The sequence below is a fragment of the Theobroma cacao genome, chromosome 2, assembly GCF_053813885.1.
Source record: "Theobroma cacao isolate CCN51 chromosome 2, ASM5381388v1, whole genome shotgun sequence".
Lineage (NCBI taxonomy): Eukaryota > Viridiplantae > Streptophyta > Magnoliopsida > Malvales > Malvaceae > Theobroma > Theobroma cacao.
Genome location: NC_142640.1, coordinates 5,315,807 through 5,335,967, shown reverse-complemented (window position 1 = coordinate 5,335,967; position 20,161 = coordinate 5,315,807). Strand labels below are relative to the sequence as shown.

At 35.2% G+C, this 20,161-nt stretch overlaps 2 protein-coding genes across 5 annotated transcripts; one reads left to right on the top strand and one right to left on the bottom strand.

Moving 5' to 3' along the window:
• Positions 1–213: 213 nt before the first annotated feature.
• On the bottom strand, positions 214–1,775 carry LOC18607959 (caffeoyl-CoA O-methyltransferase). The gene is made up of 5 exons (XM_018116513.2): positions 1,583–1,775; positions 1,385–1,464; positions 1,097–1,241; positions 841–972; positions 214–743 (listed from the first exon to the last, which is right to left on the bottom strand). The coding sequence occupies exons 1-5, from the start codon at positions 1,673–1,675 to the stop codon at positions 450–452; spliced, it is 744 nt and encodes a 247-aa protein (XP_017972002.1). The 5' UTR covers positions 1,676–1,775; the 3' UTR covers positions 214–449.
• An 8,682-nt stretch (positions 1,776–10,457) lies between these two features.
• Positions 10,458–18,893, top strand: MBR2 (RING/U-box superfamily protein). Of its 4 annotated transcripts, XM_088803433.1 has the most exons (10): positions 10,458–10,793; positions 10,962–10,987; positions 11,333–11,586; positions 12,595–12,696; positions 12,984–13,096; positions 13,245–15,160; positions 16,977–17,027; positions 18,133–18,231; positions 18,309–18,452; positions 18,554–18,893. In XM_088803433.1, exons 6-10 carry the CDS (start codon positions 13,385–13,387, stop codon positions 18,683–18,685), a joined length of 2,202 nt encoding a protein of 733 aa, XP_088659559.1. In that variant the 5' UTR covers positions 10,458–10,793; positions 10,962–10,987; positions 11,333–11,586; positions 12,595–12,696; positions 12,984–13,096; positions 13,245–13,384; the 3' UTR covers positions 18,686–18,893. The 4 variants fall into 4 exon arrangements, with proteins under 4 accessions (XP_088659559.1, XP_088659561.1, XP_088659560.1 ...); XM_088803435.1 differs by lacking the exon at positions 10,962–10,987 and having other exon boundaries at positions 12,595–12,686; XM_088803434.1 differs by lacking the exon at positions 10,962–10,987 and having other exon boundaries at positions 12,986–13,096.
• Positions 18,894–20,161: the final 1,268 nt, after the last annotated feature.

Genomic DNA, 20,161 nt, shown 5'->3' with positions numbered 1-20,161 from the left:
TTATGTTTGTTTTCTAGGGAAACCTATACATCATCGAGCAGGTATCACCTAAATATGCCGGCTAGTTATGAAAATATTTCTTAATTGTATCATAACTTGCTTATATTCCAAACTAAATGCAGAAAAGAAAGAGTAAGCGTTGTAGACCACCTAATCGTGAAGCACAAAAGAGATAAAATTGCACAAGTCCAAATGTTACATTGGTCGAAAATGTTGGAACTTGAATCTTATCTTGAGAAAATATTGATTATGATTTCATATGGTAGATAGGCAAAGGCATGTTTTCAAATATACCAAAATAAATTTACACCATGATGATATGGCATTCTTCAATCATCCACCGGGCATTATATGATAAAAATACAGAATATATGTAAAGATTTGACAATTGAAAAACACATAAGATATTTATGTCAAATTTCGCGCCGAGGTCAACCTTGGGTAATTGTTCATTTCACCCGACGGCAAAGGGTGATTCCATCACCCACCGGGAGCATGCAGATCTCGATCCTGGGGTCAGCAGCAAGAGCCTTGTTGAGTTCCAAAACAAAGTCTCTGTAATACCTGACGTACTTCCTCAAAGGAGCATCAGGGGGCGCTACCACTGAGCCATTCCATAGGGTGTTGTCGTAGCCGATCAAACCACCTACTTTCACCAGCTCAATTAGCCTCTTGTGGTAGTTTATGTAGTTGTCCTTATCAGCATCCACAAAGACGAAGTCAAAGGATCCATGATTCTTTTCCTGCCAAAATTTCCCATATAGAATAACTCTCAGTTTGTCGATATTTCCGAGGACAAAAAAAAGTTTAAAAAAATGGATGGGGTTTCGTGAAATTTACATCTTCGACTAATTGATCAAGAGCTGGCATAGCAGGGCCCTCTTTGAAATCAATTTTGTGCGCGACACCAGCCTTTTGGATTACAGGCAGACCCAACTCGTAGTTTTCTCTGTTAATGTCCATGGCCAAGATCTGCAACATTAAAAAAACCGTGAGTTTAATATCCTGTGTCATTTAATGACTGCTTCTTTTTTTGTGTGTCTGATATTTAGTCTGCGGGATAAGAGCATTTTTTGTCTGTTAAATCTTTAACCACCTTTCCATCGTCAGGGAGAGCAAGGGCTGTGGCTAAGAGAGAGTAGCCAGTGTAGACGCCAATCTCCATGGTGTTCTTGGCATTGATCAGCTTAAGAAGCATGTTCAAGAATTGCCCTTCATCAGCTGATGTAGTCATGAGATTCCTGTTTCCATATCATTCCAGTCAAACCAACAATACTTAAAATCCCAAACCAGAAAAAGGACAAATATATATATAAAAAAAACAACGAAGGAGGCCCATAGATGTAGAGTAATGATAATTCGAGAATCTGAATCAAGAACGAACCATGGATGCTTGGCAGTCAATTCTCTAAGCTCCTTCATGGGTTCAGGCTCTCTTGGGTACACACTCGTCTCAAGGATATACTGCAAAACCAAAATCCCATTAATAAAATCAAAAACTAATGTCAAAACATTGATTAAAAATGAAAGGTTCAACATAGTCAAAACAAGAATTTGGATACTTAAGAGTTAATGATGATACCTGATAAAGGGCATCACTTTGCAAAAGACTCTTGTGGCCAACCTCCTGGTGCCTACCAGCCTGAGATTGCTGCTCTTGGGTATTAGTTGCCATTGGTACAAATCTCCAAAGGTTACTCTGTTGCTTCTCTGTTTTTCTGGATTGAGAGAGCTTTGATTCCCTTGTAAAGGTAACCTGAGTTGGGAGAGGACATCCAATATGCTTATATGGAGGTCGAAAATCCGGTTTAGACCGCGTTTTTTTGTGGTTGGGCTGCCTGCCAACCCGGTCGGGGGTTGGTGAACCCCCAAAATCTCATGAGTCTGAATTGGGTCCCATTCTTTCACCCTGTGGCAGTGGTACAGGTCGAAAGTAAACCAAATGGGTCATGACTTAATGATGAGGTGAGTCCACCAATAATGAGAGCATATTTTTGCTTCCTTGAGCTTTACAATATACCAAATTTAAGTAATTTGAACCTAAATGACTTATTGGAGTAAAGAGATTTCTATAGTGAGATAATTGTACATTCAAGAAATTTATTGATACATGTACAGGATTAGCACCATATATATTTAGAAAATGCTCATCTGTTTAGTTATAGATACCATTATGTTTAGTCAAATTACTAATTCATCTTTACTTCAAAAATATAGTAGCAGTGCTCCTCTAATGACAAGTTAGTTGATTAGTTATCAAATTAAAAGCAGGGCAGCTTAGTTTCCGTGGACAATTTTTTCTTATCAAGATTAGGAAGAATTATTCAAGAGGTGGTATTAGTAAGTTTTTGAGTGGATGGTAGTGGTGGGTTCCACCAACTTTGTTGTTGGTTTATGTATATGCGAGGCAAATGGGAGTTGGTAAGAGGTTGGTGAATGGGGGAAGAGATGTAGAAAAGAGGGGGAGAAGAATCTAAAGGAAGTTGGTCATGGATAAGGAGGTAAACTGGTTTTGAGCAGCAAAATCAAGTTACATTTAGCAACATTTTTTTTTCTTTATTCTTTTCATGGGTAAGGGCTTCTTTTCGTTTATAAATTACGTATTGTTTTTAACGAACTACATTATCCTGGAAAAACAAATTGAGTGCTCCATTTGTCTTTGAAATTTCTCCTCTTTGCTTTCAGTGGTGCCTACCATAATGAAGCTTCAAATTTAGGTCGAAATGCACCATTTGTCCTCCAATGTGACAATGACACTGAAGCTTTTTCTACCCAAAGTGAATGAAAAAAAGGGGTTAAAAGATTAAGAAATTGAAACAAGTTTGCCTTACCAGAGGCTTCTCTTGAATTCATGCACAGAAAAGGCAGTATTGTTGGCCAAACGTTACGATTTATATTCTGAAGAAGAAACGACACACCGCCATGGTTTATTTCAAGGATAATGTCACAATTTTGCTCTCATTTCCGTCTTAATTTCATCAGTACTCAAATGTTTCTCAAAAAGCACTAAGGTTTAATTACAAAATTAGAAGCTAATAAAGACTCCTTCCTCAACTTATACTCTAGGCAAGGGCATGTAATTAATTATAATGAGAAAATGCTGTGGGGAGTGGTTTATCAAATTGAATACCGCGTTTGGTGAAAGATGGGACAGTCCATTGGGTTTGAGTCAAAGTTTCGTTGCTAAAAACCTTTTGCCTTTCTCTCTCTTTCTGATGGGGTTGCCCGCTTCTTTTTCTCTTGTGATAATAGGCAGCCACTAAAGCAGCTGTTTTGTCTATTTTTGTTTTAATGATGAAGATGGCACGTAGTCCGTAGCTTTCTCTTAAAGGGACCTTCCCAATTACCTAACCCTTTATCATTAAGCTAGAGGCATATTGGCACTTAAGCTATAACGAGCACACACCATCCTTCTCTATCTTCAACGTTTGCCTTTCGTACTTGTACTAGACAACTTTTTGTCAATTTTCTACCGAACTTTGCAGATTCGTGTGGCCAGTATTAATTCTTGCCAATCGTCTTAAACAGTGTCGTACGTTTAGATTTTTCAATGCGCTTCTAGAATTGAATCAAACATCAAATAAATAAAAAATCAGATGTTAAAGACTAAATAATCCTAAATTTTTTAGAGGGTTTTGACTTGGGATCGTTAGCCGAACCTTTTAAAAACACAGAAGAAAAGAATCCTATCTAGACAAGTAGCCATATAACAGATCCTAAAGAAATGAACCCATGCACATGAACTGAGTAACAACAAAAGGGAAGAAATGTTCAGACCTGTTTCTCTATATATTTTCCTTTCTAGTTAATTCATGATTTTGTTTAGAGGTCCACATCCCCTATAGATTCAAAGGAAAAAACACAATTCCTGCGAACAAGTGTGTATATATTATAAAATCCAATAGTTCAAGAATTCCCTAAAAACTAAAGAAGTCAAATTTAATAATGCACGTGATTATACAGTCAGAGAGAGTATTAGTATTAGAACTGTTTCGAATCTTACCAAATCCCATAATTTAACTTTAATATTCAAGAAAAAGAAGCTTAGGCAGCTTTTAGTTGCACTGTGGAAGTCCACAATTATCTCACGGGGTCAAAAAATGAGGGCGTTGACTCTTTGCAGGCACTACAAATTTCACCGACTTTTACTTAAAATTAGACTTCTTTCTCTGTGTGTGTTTATAAACTGTCTAAATAGAAAAAAAACAAAAAACAAAAAAAAGATATTTTTAAAAATAATCCTTATAAATAAAATATTTTTAAAAATAACTTTTTTTATAATTTTAATTAAATTAAATAAAATTACTTTTAATAAAATTATACGTCATGATGTTACACGTAATGTATAAAAATACGTTATATTCATGACTAGGTTGTTACACGTTAAGTACAAAAACATGTTACACGCCATGATTAGGTTGTTACACGTTAAGTACAAAAACATGTTACACGCCATGATTAGGTTGTTGCACGTCATGATTAGGTTGTTGCACGTCATTATTAAGTTGTTACACGCCATATACAAAAACATGTGACACGTCATTGTTAGATTGCTACACGTTATGTACAAAAACATGTGACATTCCATGATTAGATTGTTACATGTCATATTGAAAAAAATATATTATTATTGTGCGTCATGTTGAAAAAATATTATTGTTACACTTTAACATCTAAAATGTTTTTATTACTTACGAACCAAAATTTCAAATCTTCTCAACTCTCTTCATTTCTTTTTATTTTTTTGACAATTTGGTATCCATTAAAGTGTTTCTAACATGTTTTTATAAATCAAAACATAAATTTTCTAATTTAAAATATCTATTTCGACTAAAAATCGAAAAAAAAAATTTGAAAATTCAGATTTATAAATTTTAAAATTTTGAATTTATTAGTGCCTAAATCCCAAATTGATCCAATTAAAAGCTATTTTAAATATCTGTGATTATTTCTACTATTTTAGTTTTATCTAAAATACTTAAAAATCAAATTTCTCAAATAACCATCCATCCAACCATATCAAAACCATCTTTTGGTATCTTGAAAGCGCAAGAAAGAGAAATCTGAAAACGTGAGAGAGAGAAATCGGGAGTATAGCATACGAATGCTGAAGAGAGAAATCGATAAAATTAGAAAGAGTGGGATGATGAGAGAGAAATCAGAAGCACAAATGGAGGAAAATTTGTGATGAATGGTTTAATTTATTTGAAATAATTTTAAGGGTATTTTTATTAAGTTATCGTTAAATATGGTTAAAAATAATTAAATTTATTTTTATGGTTATTTTTTAAATGCTTTTATCAAGAAAAGTTATTTTTCATAATTTTTTCAAAAAGAAAAAAAGAGCTCTTGAAGAGAAACCAATCTGGGTGTGTGTATAAATATACATGTATAATCATGTATGGAGAGTACTCAAAAGACAGGAGTACAGTTTAAGCATAGGAAAAGCAAAGCTGAAGTCCTTGGGAGGTATGGTTATTCCTTAATTTCCAGACCCCAGATCATTGAAAGAATTGACTAAGTCTTTCAAGATACTACATTAGAGATCATATTAATGGAAATAAACTCCAATTCATGCAGTCTTTCTTTGTAGCCAAAACAGCCTTTGACTCCGCCAGAGTATATAGCTTGAAACAAAGACCACAAAATTTCAAGCCACAATGGCCAAGGCTTGGGATCAAAATACGCTCCCCGATTTGCACCAGTGTTCTTACACATGCCGCAGTATCAGTTGGCAATCATGTTTTCTCTCATAATATGATCATCTACAATCAGAAATCTTCTAGCTGCAGCCTGATCCATAAAATTACACTGCTTTCCTCGCTATTCATGAGTTCCAAACTTTATTTCAGTACAGCAAAATCTATGAGATTTTGATTGATTGGTATATGGTATCATGAAGAATGCTGGTTTTTTAAACCTCTACTGGGAAGATAGAAGATGATAGCAGATACACAAGTTAGCTTGAAATTAATTTTGAGAGCAATTAGATGCTTAACAGCTACTGGTAAGCTACATAATCATACAGCCAAACTTCAAGTACATCAAAACAGAGGTGTTTCAAGTTTTCTTGAGACTTCAGATGCGAGATGTGAGGTTTTGGCAATTGAAAAATATGCAAAGATATGATATTTTTAAGCAACAAATCGCCAATAAACATTTTGCAAGTATTCATCCCAAAACTGAACTGTATTCTAGAACAATACGCTGATGAACGTGGTTCTGGGATTGCAGAGTCACCCCATTTGGTATAAAGCCCCATAATGGTCAAGGAGTGGAGGCACTGGAAGCTACATTTCACTATGGGTTTGTGTTCAAGCACACCCACCAGAGAAAACTGATTGCAAGAAATGAGTTGACCGTGCCAAATTCTCTCCATCTTATAACATATTTCAGTTAAACCAAGGCCACAGCTTATCATGTTTTTGCTTAGAGCAATCTATAACCATTACAATTATCCATATTCTCCTTTATGTCTTTACAAGGAACCATGTCACTTACTTGGCAATGTGTCATTCATAATCTGCCATTTTACTTCTCAGTTGAGAGTAAAAGACTTTGTTGCACTAGAAAAGAAAGAACACGCTTTCTATTGTATTAAAATAGCTACCATCCAACCTACAACAATCAGACAAAAGAATTCCTTACATTGTCCTATGATATGTATGGAGGAGCTGAAATAGATTCCATCTTCAAAAATCAATCGGTAGACCAAAATAAATAAGAGACAAAGGGAAAGAGTCCTTAGTGACAGGAGTAATGCCGGGAAGAAAAAATCTCTAGTCCAGATGTCATTTTTTTTATTTCAGATGAGCAAAAGAATCGTCAATTACCTATTTCAAAATTGTTGAATCATGAATGGTCGAAATTCGGCAATATTTAAACTCTGCATCTAGCAATCTAATTGAACTGCAATTATACCGAATCTCTGGGTTGCCGTCCTAAACTTGAAACATGAGCTTCTCTAGCTTCTGTGGCCAATGCATCTCGAATAACAGAAGCCTCTTTCCCAATTGAATTCTCCTCCAAGCTAGCTTCCCCATAGCACTGAGAGCTCTGATCATGCACCAAGTAATCTCCCACCAATTCACACAATGCAGAATCATCCTCCCTCATAAGCAAAATATTATGCAGAATTGAACAAGCCCCAATTATAGCAACCGCAGCCTTGAGCTCTTCCTCCATTGGTTTTTTCAAAATTCCCCAATTCTTCAAGCTAGCAATAGTTTTCAATGCTGAAACATGCATTGCACGATGTGCCACATTGAACTTCCCTTCACTCGACCCGGGAACCACATCAACAAAAGGTACCATTAACCAAGGAAGCAAAGGGTACGCTCCGTCACCAACCAAATATTGATTTATCGCCACTCCATTAACAAGCACTGGACTTGAATTAAGTAACCTCCCTTCCTCAACATCTTTATACAGAGTTGAAGATTTAAGGACTCTAGAATCACCCTTATCTCCCTTAAAACCAGCGACAATGCTCAAGATTTTTGATGATGAATCCACCACTATCTGAGCAGCAACGCTGTCGATGCTTCCATTGTTTTCATTTACAATATTGAATCTAGTGCAATCAATAACACCGCAACAATTTGGTAACCCCGTAAATTGTTCAAAAGATAAAGACACTGACTTTAGCTCCTCTGGACTAGGAAACGCAACCCAAAATCGAAAATTGGTGCAAAGGACGCGGCACAAATGTTTAGTACAGAAACGAGTTACTGACTCGGAAACCCCAAATCTTTGAGCGATTTCAGGGTAACTTGAGCCGGTGGCTAACCTGAATAAACCAATACCGAGCCGCAACTCAGCCGATAGATTCAACGGTGAACCAACCGGGTCACGGCACTCTAGCAGCGGCTCCAGCAATCCAGCGAGCCACTCAAAGGTGGAAGATTTCATTCTAAAGCAGGCTTTGAACAAGTCAGGATCCCGAGTCAAGCCGAGTCTGACTCGGTCATCGCCGAGTCGATGTCCGAGTTCCTGGTCCCTCTCTTCAACAATGGGCTCAGAATCAGATTCTGAACATTGGGTTCTCTTCCGTTTCCTGGAAACAGAAACGAAGGAGAGAGTAGCGGCAATTTCTTGCGACGACAGCAAATAGTTGAGAACGGAAAAGAGGTTCCTATCGGAAACGAAATCATTGGAATTGGTAGAATTGAAGAAAATGGGAAGCAATAAGAGGAGTTGAGAGACAAGGGAAGAGACTAAAGCTGACAATTTCCGGGGATCCATAATTTGCCTTTTTGTCGGGGAATGCGGAATTTGGTCTTCTTGGGAATCGAGGTTTGTGTCAGAGAGTGTTGGGTGGGTGAATCAGAGAGGACCAAATACTTAGACACATCTGGCTAGGCTGCTTGCTTGTGTGGACTTGTACTTTTTGGAACCTTCTTTTGGGGCACGTGAGTTTCGTGAACTCAATATCTCTCAATACATTACTCCGTTACTTCTTCTTTTGCTCATTTCGTTAATGTTTTTGGGTTTATCCTGTTGGATTTCACTTCTTTTAGATGATCCAATGGGCTTTTCTTCTGACCCAACAGGATTAAGTTCCAATTTATTTGGGACAAATTTTACAACCAAATTTAGGATGCTTTGGATAATTATTAAGATTCAACATTTGATCCGTTCGATTTTAAAATTTTAAAAATTAAATTAATCATATTTTTATTAAAAAATAATTACAATTGATTGAATTATAATAAAATTTAAAAAATAAACGAAACTAACCTATTTCGATCTATTTTAGTTGGGTATTCTATTTAAATGTGGAGTCTATTTTAGGAATATTTTTAACATGTTAATAATATTTATACATACAATATATCTTTGAGGTATTCTTTATATATATTAAACTACAAGTAAAATATATTTAAAAATATATAATTAATGGTCAATTTCTCAATCGATTCAATTATAATTTTTTTTTTACTGAAAATCAACTAAAATAATTGAGTAGACTATTCCTCTTAACCGATTGATACCAAAATTGAAAAAATTGGTCCAAATTAATCGAATTCAATTAATTATTACAGTTTGAATCGACTAATACACATCCCTAAGTAGTAGTATCAAAATAATTTAAGAATACGATTCTTTTAAAAACCTTGACAACACATGTAATTTTTGAAATATGGTAATAAGTAATTTTTAAAGTGTGTAAGGTTGCACTTGATTTGAGAAATAGTATTAAGAATGGAAGGCGGAGACAAATTTATAAGCATCAAAATTTGGAGTTATTTGACCGCCAAGACTTAGAAGTTGATATTAAACATAATATCTAATTTTTTTATAAATTATTTAATTTTTTTAAAAAATAATAATTATATTTAATTAAAATTTTATATTTTTATTTTAAATCAAATAAGTCCTTATACTTTTATTTTGAACCAAATAACCTCTTACTAATAGTTGACTTAATCAACTTACTATTTATCATTCTATACTATGTAACATTAATATAAATATATTGACATGTTATAATTGATGATAACATGACATGTTGATATGATATGATAATATGATCATATGATATTTTCACATTTCATGTCAATGTCACGTGAATATGAAAATAACAATTGATTAACTAATGATAATTAGTCAACTATTAATCATAAAAACTTATTTGATTCAAAATAAAAATATAAAAACTTAATTAAATATAATAAAAAAATAAGAACTTAATTAAATATAATAAAAATAAAAACTTATTATATCTTAATTGAACCATTTTGCAACAAATGGAAATGTTCGGTACCCATATTTGGTAAAGTACATTACGATTTTTTGAAACAAATAATATATAAAAATATTAAATTAGGAATATATATTTCTTTAAAATGCCAATAATTCTTCTATATCTTTCAAACCAAGCCAAATCAAATGAAACCAAACATCTGCGGTATGATGCATCTTCTTTAAGCACCAACAACTATGGCCTAATGTGTTGAAATGACGTTGGGTGTTGGCACAACCCAAAACCACTCTGTGCCCTTTTTTCATTAAAGCCTTGTTTGCCTCCCCACCCAGACCAAGGATTGGTTGGCCCAAATTCATTCTTGACTCAGTTAATAACACCCATCACAAAAAAAAAAATAAAAAAAAAAAAATAAAAAAAATGAAAAGTAAAATTTCTTGCTTGCAAAACTTTTACCCATGCCTTCCTCCTGCCTCCCCGAACCATCAATGGGAGAGGGTTATATGTATATTTTTATCAGACAGAAAATGAAAACAAAAGAGAAATGGGGCCCATGGTAATGCATGAAAGCTACGTGTACAACAAAATGCCTCCAAGCACTTAAGACTCAAGACACCTCCCACCACCACCACTCCTACTGACCTCACCCTAAATCTTAAAATTAGACGAGACCCCATTTTTTTATTATTTATAATTTATACCTTTTTTTAAAAAAAAAAATTTATTACAAACTTAATAAAGAAAAAATGAAAAGGCAAAAACAAGGTTAGAAACAAAATACACTGGCTCTGTTTCCCTGTCTGTCTCTCGTCCATTGTTCAGTGGTTTGGTCTTGTCCTATTCTGATAAGTTTTTTTTCTTTGTTCTCTTTTCTATCATCAGAAATGAAAAGTAACTGAAACACAAAGAGGAGAAAGAGAACAAGAGAAAAGTACAAAATTCCCAAAAAAATAAAAAAAAAGAAAAAGAACCCGAAGAAACGCCTTCGATTCCCCTCTTGACAACAGTGTCTCTTAATACCTTTTAATCTCAAAGACCCAATTTTTTTGATCGGTTTTCATTTCATCGTCTCAGGTTTTTTGTTCAGGTATTTTTCTTAATCCATGCGATTGTCTTTTAATAAAATATATTAGCTTTAATGATCTAAAATAATCTGCTTTTTCAAGATGTTTAGTTTTTACCCTTTATTGGGATTTCTTAAGTTTTGCTAATTTTCTGGTTATTTACTTCAATTTTCATGCGATTGTTTTGAAAGAATACGAGGGATCGAGGTCGACTCAGGTTGGGTTCTTTGCTACAGTATTTAATTTTAATTGGGTATTTATCTACAAGCATTTGCGATTTTATTCTTTTTCTTTTTTTTTTTGAAATGAAATAAAATAAAATTCTGGCCGAATATTTGGATATGGGCATTCTTCAATTTAATCATCTGATGTCCAATTTGGTAATTTTTTTAAACTAAATAAAGGAAGAGTGGGGATTAGGTTTTCTTGTTTCAAAAACCCAAACCTGTACTAGTACAAGAAGCAGCGTACATGATTTTTAAAAGACCATTATTTTGGGTTGTTTCCATTTAGTTTAATGGGTTTGTCAATGTGATAAAGTTTGTGTTTTTTCTTGATGCAGATGTTTTATTTTGCATTCTTAGATGGCTGAGATCCTGCCTCTTCAAATTGCATTTTGTTGATTTTGTACTTTGAGGCTGAAGAAGCGACATTTTGTTCTATAATTCCTGCTGCCTCAGCATTTTAGTTTCCTTTTGATCTGCTGCATTGCCTCAAAGCATTTGGTGCAAAAGCCTGAATGTTCTTCACCAAAAGATATTGAACTCCTTCCTGTCTGTGAGCCGAAGCTAAGTGCTAATGACCAGATTGTATGTGGTAATAATTTAATATCATTGTGCTTCTATCTGATGTTATTTCTTCAGTGTTCTTCAATTCTTTCTTTATTCTAGTTTTTGTTTGTAGCTGGTTATTGGATGACAATGCATGAAAATATTGACAAAGTTATAGTTGAGTTGTAGGATTCTAGCAATGGTGTTTTCATTTGTAATGGGGCGTAGCATTTTACTGCTTAATTCTGAACTTAATGTGAATGGTAACTACTAACTAGTTATAAACTTTGTGATTTTGCACATGCATTGAGTGATTGTAAATTGTGTGTCTTTATATGTCAACATGGAAGGTAGAAAAGATATGGGAAGAAAGATTGCATTGCTTAGCTTCCTTAAAGTTGGCATAAATTACATTTTATTCATAATTATGAATCTTAAGTGTCATCTTGAATATGAATGTCAAGTGGATGAGTTAATGAAAAGGCTAGGTTAATTAGTGTTAAAAAAAATTTACGAAAAATTTGAGATGGTTAGTTCTGGTAACATGATTTTGCACATGCCCAGGTGCATTTGCATGTACGCAATTCTGAACAGTGACTTGGAGATGGCTTGAGTTATAGAGAATGTTCCATACAGTCAGAAACTGTGAGTTTCAGTTAGTATCCTTGCTGTAATTAATGTTGCATGAGAGGGACGATGCCAATAAAAGAACAAAGTAACAGCCAAAAGTATTGTAAATCTCAAGACTCTGGGATCTAAAAAGTAAAAACAATAAAATATCTTGTTCAACTGGATTGAGTCATCTCAATATATTGATAAGCCAAAAATTATAATGTCCGAGGGAGGGGGAGATTTGACTGGAAAAACATAGAAAGTTGTTCATCATGGTCATTTTACTTTAGACTGCATGATTTATTGGAAGAAAAGTTAATCCTTGACCAGTGCTTCATTATGTGATGCTTAGGAAAGATTCAGAAGCAACCTCTTGTAAACATTCTCTGTGGCTTGATGTGTTCTGTTAATTTTCTTCTTATTTGCTGCTTTCTACTTACAGGACTTTATGTTGCGGATCATCTAATATTTTTGCTCGAAATGTCCATAACGGCTGCACCAGAGAAATACTGCCTTATGGATGCCATGCAAAAGGTCTCTCGGGGTAAATAAATAGTCAATCAACTGCTTTCCTTATAACCATAAACCAGTCAATTGATATAAGTTTATATCTAAATCTCTAATTGAGCTGGCATGGTAGATACTAGAGCTGTTGGTACTCTGTTTTTGTTTTGATAGACCAATGTTCAGTTTTAACTTCGTTTTTTTATCTAATTGACCTATTAGGATTTCTTGTTGCTTGCCATGTAACATAAAGTTATTCTTGCCTGCACCTCCTGTAAAAAATTTATATCTGTTGTCACTGAGGTAGTTATTTCTTTTGGGTTCAAGAGATTACTGGTTGAGGCTTTCATTTGCTAACATACATGATACACCAAATGCAACCAGTCAAGCCTATATGACCTGGGAAAGCTAAAGAACTCAGGAGTTTCAGAACTTATTTTGTAAGTTGGGATTGCAATACTGTGTGTGTGTGCTTGTTAATACTTTACATAATTTTCTTCCTTTATTGCTTGACCCCTCTCCCTCTTCTTTTCCCTCCTTTTCATAACTGAAGTAAATGACTCTCGCATGTTGTCCCTATCTTTTCAGATTTCAACTAACAGTCTGAGTTTGTGTATCCCTTTCACATTTTGACCCGAGAATTGCGCAGCTGGAACGGGCATCTTTTTTTGGATTTTTGGAATATTTAGCATCTCAGACATATTTCTAGGGGGAAGATATTGTCCCTGATGCAAGGTCAGGGGGGTCCCATTGATTCCTTCCCTGAAACTGTTAACATTGATGAGGGATCTAGTCCCAATAATGCTAGTATTGGTCAACCGAACTCTTTGCATAACATGCTGAATCCTGTGGAAACTCGGTTATCCAATCATACAGTTTCTGCTGGTGGGACAATGCATGGAAATGCTGTTACTCCTGATGTTCAGAGCTTTAGTGGCTGGAGTTCTGGTGAACCGAGCTCTAGATTGAGACTACAAAACCAGGTGATGCAGGATGTTCTAAATCACCATGTTAATGATGATGGAACAAAAATGGAGTGTGGCTGGTCTTCTTCTTTTGGTGTGTGTGCTGGGGCTGCTCCAAGGTCAGAAGAAAGGCGGATCGAACCACCAAATGTCTTTTTCCCTGGGAGGCTGAATGGACGGAGTGGCAATCAGGTCAGAAGTGGGCCTATATATTTGCAGGGTTCCAGCTCTAATCATATCCCACAGAGTGTGAATCTAAATGAAGGATTTATTAGCAGCAGTGGTAATGGAGGGTCAGTTGTGGGAACTGGTCTAGGTCCTAATCTCCACAACTCAGGTGGACTGGAAAGAGAGCAGATGTCTAATGCCTGTGTTTCTTCTGATAATGTTGGAAGTTCATCTGGAAGCTCTAATTATTTTGGGGAGGAAAGCAATGATGGCTCTGGCTCTTCCTTGGGCAGTTGGGGTTTATCCTGCAAGAGGAAGGCCCTTGAAGGTACTTCTGGACAGTCTTATTCTGCTGGTACTTCAAGCTGTTTTCAACAAATTGAGAATGCTGCATGGCATAATGGTTCTGCTCGTAATGATGCTTCTAGCAGCTTGAGTTTATCTACACCCTCTCGGAATTTCCTCAATGTTAGTCCTCCTGATCAGTCAAATCCAAGAGTTGGGCTTGGTATGAGAGGAGTAGTTGCTGATGCTTTTCCTTCTTCAAGTGTAAGAAGAGCAAATCTGGGAAACCAACAAGAATCTTTACCATTTAGTTTATCATCGACTGGGGTTGCAGGGCATTCTAGTTTTGGCTCTTCTACTCAATCTAGATCTTCCCCATTCAGTGACTCTTTAGACTTGAGACCAACAGCAGCAATAGCTGGAAATTCCTGTTCTCCCCCAACTCAACCTCATATGAGGACTATTTCTTTTGTGCCAAGAAATGTGCATCCTTTTGCTTGGAATAATACTTCCAATTCTAGAACCGGCAATCCATCAAGTTCTATTAATTCTGGAGAGAGAGCTGCTGCATTACGGGATGAACCCAACATAAGACATATCCCAAGAAACAATGCAGAGCATCCCATGTTTGTTCCAGCAATTGAGATGAGAAATGTGGCTCAAGATCCAACGGGTTGGAGTTTGGCTTCTGGAAATATTAGCACTTCTGGAGGTGTTCCATCCTCCAGTCGACCTGGTCCTAGTTCAAGCGTCCATCCTTTGCCCACTCCTGCCTGGATTCCTCCTCACAACCCTTCAATACATAATCAACAAAGACTATCAGAATTTGCTCCTTGGTCTTTATTTCCACCAATTGATTCTGAATCTGGTGGTCATAGTGGCCATTTCCCACCATTGTCTTCAGTCCCTTCTGCATCCTCACAAGAGACAGTGGTGCCATCTGGATCTAATGGCCAAGGTAATAATCAACCATACCCAAGGTCAGCATTCTTATTGGAGAGACAAGGTGATGATGTTCTAGGGATGCCCCAGTCATTGCGAGCTTTGGCTGCTGATATTGAAGGGAGACACCGGCTAATATCTGAGGTTTGTGTTCTGAAGATTTTTTGCAAATTTTTAACTTCATTGCCTCTGTTCATTTATATGTCTAAGGCTACCTGAATAGGGTTTGTTTTCAATTAATTTAAATCCTAAATAGTAACATATTTTGCTTTCTAGATAATGATGGTTGTTAGGGTTCTACAATTACCAGTGTCATTCAGTTATACTCTGAGGGCATTGTTAGTTTTTTGTATTTAATATTGTTTTTATATGCATATAAACTTACACCCCTGTTTGCATACACATGGTTTATATATTCATAGACACAAAAATATAAAATATGAACCAATTCTAAGAGGAAATAAGTTTCATTTCTAAACTAAATTGCTGTTGATATGTTCTTGTCATTGTCCTCATTTCGTATTTGGTGTTCATCATGTCACAACTTCATTTTGGGTAAGATATTTAGAATGTACCTTTCTGTATTTATTAATTTATGTTAGATTAAACTGTCAAGAAAGACACATGCATCTTCATAGATTCTTCTCTTTCCATGTTTTATATTTGATGTTCTCCCTGAAGTATCTGTTCTTAGGTATTGTTTTATCTAAAGCTTGTGTCCACCTCATTTTTCATCAAAGATTGCTTCATTTGAAAATTATATCACAATCTTGTACTTATTTTGTGAATTAACTAGCTGTCTATTCTTTCCCCCTTCTGTTAGAGCTTCATACTTGATATCATTGGCACTATTTATGATTTGCGCTTTTGGAATTAATCATTGCAGTTAACATGTCATGTTAGTGCTTACTCATATTCTGATGGAAATTTTCCTGTTCTGGAACATGTAATCTTCAAATTTCTGAAAACATAAAATCTAAGTTTGTATGATATTCTAGCATTAATATTGGAATGTTATTTATTTTAGGGGAAAAAAAAGAGCTAAAGGAAAATATGAACATGGTTTTGTTCTAAAAGGAAATAAGACAAACTGGTAGCAAATCAGGCTCCATATCTCATCATTTGTGTGAGCGATTTTGCAAGCTGCTTGGCTCATCTATATGAATAATTTTACCTTTTAACACTTTTTGCAAGCTGTGCACGCCATTAGATCCCTGGTGATTTCATCTTTCATATCTAATCTGTATTTAGTGTTTAATCAAATAATCTGTTGCCATTAGTGCTTTTATCTGTCCAATGCATATGGGTCATCTTTTCACCACTTTTTGTCCTTGAGTGTAACCTGTTGAAACCTTAATATTTGATTAGGATATTAAGTCTTCAGCAGTCTCAACCTAGCAAAAATAGGGCAGTTTGACATTACTTTTCCATGAAATTGTTATAATAGATTGAAATGTCATGATGCAGTTTTGGATACTGCAGCTTTTTACATTATATTAAATAGACATTTATAGCGGTCATGTCATACCCGCTTATTCCTCTGTCTTTCTCTACTAAAAATGTTCCATCTTGCTAGTTCTCTCTTTTCTCAGGCTATGTTCACTTTTGTGTTTTTTTTTTCTTCTGTTCCACTTTGTTCTATGTGGATGATTTCTATTTACCTCTTCTTTATTATTTATTTTTTCAAGAGAAAAAAATGCTAAAAACATCTCCATTTTGCTCAATTTCTAATTATGCAATCCATATTTGTTACATAATCTGTTAAAGTTATGGAAATCATATTTTTTGCTTCTTAGCTTACATAAGCTGCCCGATTAAATTTGAGGCGAAAAATATATGTTGGCAATTTTGTTGTAGTAGTAAAATTAGTATTTTTTATAACCACAATGGATTGGTTTGGCAATTGAAATTAAGAAAAAATTCCAATAACTTACTGCCCATTTCCTTCTCCATGTGTCAGATTCGTCAAGTCTTGAATGCCATGCGTAGGGGGGAGAACTTACGAATTGAGGTTTGGTTTTTGATTCGTGCGATGCTTATGTTACCATGACAATTTTATAATTTGTTGTGAACTCACAGTAGAGATTTTTTTTTTTATATATTTTTGGCTACATTAACTATAATGAATTAGCTGGCTAAGGTTGAAAATGATTCGTTACCTTTTCTTTTTGCTTTTTTCTTGCAACAATTTTATTCATGGTGGGAATAGGTCATATGCTTTATTTGCAAATCCAATCCTTTCCCAAAAATTGTTCTCTCATACCATATTTTTCTAAATACATTTAAGCTGCTATAAGAGCCTACTTCAATGAGTTTCTATTTCTTTGAAAATTATTTTGTTCCTCGGGGACTGAATCGGAACTTAGTAGCTTCAAGCAGTTAGAGAGCTTTGTTTGAAATGTATGCCATCTCTTGAAGGGAATTGGTAAAAGGTGCAGACAATTTGGTGCCGATGAGCAGAAACAATATCATTCTCATTCTCGATCAGCCTCCTTTCGCTAGTTGAGAAAAATGATTATGTTGTTATTGTGGAGAGCAAATTCAACATGGCTTATGTTATCAACTTAAGTCTTTTTTTATTGCACTAGCTTAGTCTTGAATAATCTGTGGGAGTTGATAGTTAGTGTAAAACATATTACTCCAATAATTTGGTGCATGGTAGGTTTGTATGATTTCTGTAGATCATTGTCTAGACTGCTTTAACATTTGAACATGCTAGGGGATAGGGTGATGTACCCTTGCATTAAGCCACGTTTCTATTCGTTGGATAGTCTTGTTTTTTTCGTCCATCAGGTCACATCCATTGCTTAGCATCCTTTAAGCAAAAATTTCTTGCAATCTCTGAATCTTTACTTAGCATCCATGTTTGAAGAAAAATAAAGTAGGATGCTGCACCCTTTGCTCCCAAAAGAGAAAAAGAAACAGGTCTCACCTTTGAGAATACATGTCTAAATACTCTGTAAAACAATTTCCACCGAATGAGAGATTTACGGCTCTTTTAGTGGAGCACCTGGTTAGAAGCCTAGAAGGTGCTCCATTGTCCGGGAATAATTCTCAGTCTTTTCCTAGATTATGTGCTGTTTTTGACATTTGATCTTTTTGTGATGACCTTTCAGGATTATATGCTGTTTGATCCGTTCATATATCATGGTATGGCTGAAACTCATGACAGACATAGAGATATGCGCCTTGATGTTGATAACATGTCTTATGAGGTAAAAAGGGCTTGCTTTTTTGTGCCTGTCACTTCAAATTGAAGGTTATTCTTCTCACGTAACAATTCCAACATTAGGAACTGTTGGCGTTAGAAGAACGAATAGGAGATGTGAGCACTGGGCTGAGTGAGGAAACCATTCTGAAGTTGATGAAACAGCAGAAATATTCATCCACTACAACAGAATCCCCACAAGAGTTGGAACCCTGCTGTATCTGTCAGGTATGATTTAGATCAGAGTAAATGGCTGCTTTAAATAACTTTGTTCTGCTTATCTGTCAGCTTATGTTTTCTTTACCTTGTTTGAACTTCAATAATGGCAGGAAGAATATGCTGATGGGGATGATACTGGGACACTAGATTGTGGTCATGACTTCCACACTAACTGCATCAAACAGTGGCTAATGCTAAAGAACCTGTGTCCTATTTGTAAGACAACAGCCTTGCTTAAATGAGAGCCAAGACTGTTGTTAGAGCAAGAAATTTAATTTTCTTCTCATGGGTCATTAGATCCAATAATAGGGTGGATTATATCTGATTTAAACCGGCTTCTGTTAATGTTATAAATTGCAGGATGAGCTTGTGGAATAACTTGCATAAAGCATCATGACAATCATAAAATATTTGAAATAATATTTATGACATTATCAAGTTTTAAGGTCATCAGTAGTTCATTGTTTTTCTGCAACCACATATGAATGTGCTATATTATTATGAACAGTTGGCTTTGTATGTCTGTGGAGCACCGTGCTGCCACTCATGACTACTTTATGGTGCCTGTGTTTACCACTCAAACCAGTCCCCTTACAGAAGCAAGTGGCGGCTCCTATCTTAGCTACACTGGAGAGAGATAGCTGTTTAGCTAACTTTAGTCCATGATGCTGCCAATTGTGCTTCCCCGTGTGATATGTTGAAGCCATTTCTTGGGTTTTTTTTTTTTTTAACTAAGCTGGTGATATAATTAACTGGTTATATAAGGGAAAAGCTATCAAGTACTATAAAGATTTAATGAGACCTAGCATTATATGTTTAACTTCAGTTCACCTATTAGAAATGATAATTTTACATTAATATATATTTGATGTATTGACAGTGAATAAATACTTTGTAATTAATTGATATACATGGATGAATGGGATTTTTCTTTTAGTACTGAAGAAAGAAGCAGAGCATGGAACATGGACATTAAGAGTCCATATTTGGACCATAGATCAATCAAATGAGCAGCTACTTATTATGGCTATAAGATATATTGGGTAAAATATTAAGAAACTAAGTATTCAATCCAATCCTACTGCAGAGTTGTAAATTAATTTGTTAACTCGACAGTATAAAAGAGAAAGAAAAAGCATCATCTGCAGTTTCATTGAAAGATTCTCGATGATGATTCTAGGCTTTAGTGGTAAATAACGGCCATATGAAATGGCTTGTGGCTGTTTGATATGATGACGCATCCACGTTTTCTTTATTCTATCAAATTATAATACTACTAGTCTAATTGTAGATGTATTATATATCATCACTCATCAACAGATGTAGCAGCCGTTTCTGTGTTGCGTGAACAGCGCATTGCACTCTCACTTGCTTCTACACATAAAACTTTTTTCTTTCTTGATAATTGCCACTAGTTTCACCTTAACTACTGGAATTTAGACTTAAATAACCCAAAGACCTATCCCCATTATTTATATACTTTCGATCAGTTGAAAGATGAACTGGTTTTGCTTGTTTGGGTAGACTCAGATATTGAAATGAACGCCTTTGAGCTTGGCAATTGAACATCGAAGAGATACCAGACCTGCAAGCATATGCTAAGTATAATGGGATAGGATTAACAAACCCATTTTTCCTGTATTCATTTCTGAAAGATTCACAAGTACTATAAACCCTTTTACAAATTTTTTTCCGAAGAAGAAAACAAGTAGAGTAAT

Bases quoted from the DNA above. Each gene is read 5' to 3' on its own strand.
- MBR2 (XM_088803435.1), top strand. From the start codon at position 13,385: ATGCAAGGTCAGGGGGGTCCCATTGATTCCTTCCCTGAAACTGTTAAC. The intron at 17,028-18,132 runs GTTTGGTTTTTG...ATGACCTTTCAG, and splicing joins GGGAGAACTTACGAATTGAG to GATTATATGCTGTTTGATCC. The intron at 18,232-18,308 runs GTAAAAAGGGCT...TTCCAACATTAG, and splicing joins TTGATAACATGTCTTATGAG to GAACTGTTGGCGTTAGAAGA.
- LOC18607959 (XM_018116513.2), bottom strand. From the start codon at position 1,675: ATGGCAACTAATACCCAAGAGCAGCAATCTCAGGCTGGTAGGCACCAG. The intron at 1,465-1,582 runs GTATCATCATTA...TTGGTTTTGCAG, and splicing joins AAAGTGATGCCCTTTATCAG to TATATCCTTGAGACGAGTGT. The intron at 973-1,096 runs GTGGTTAAAGAT...TTAATGTTGCAG, and splicing joins CTCTCCCTGACGATGGAAAG to ATCTTGGCCATGGACATTAA.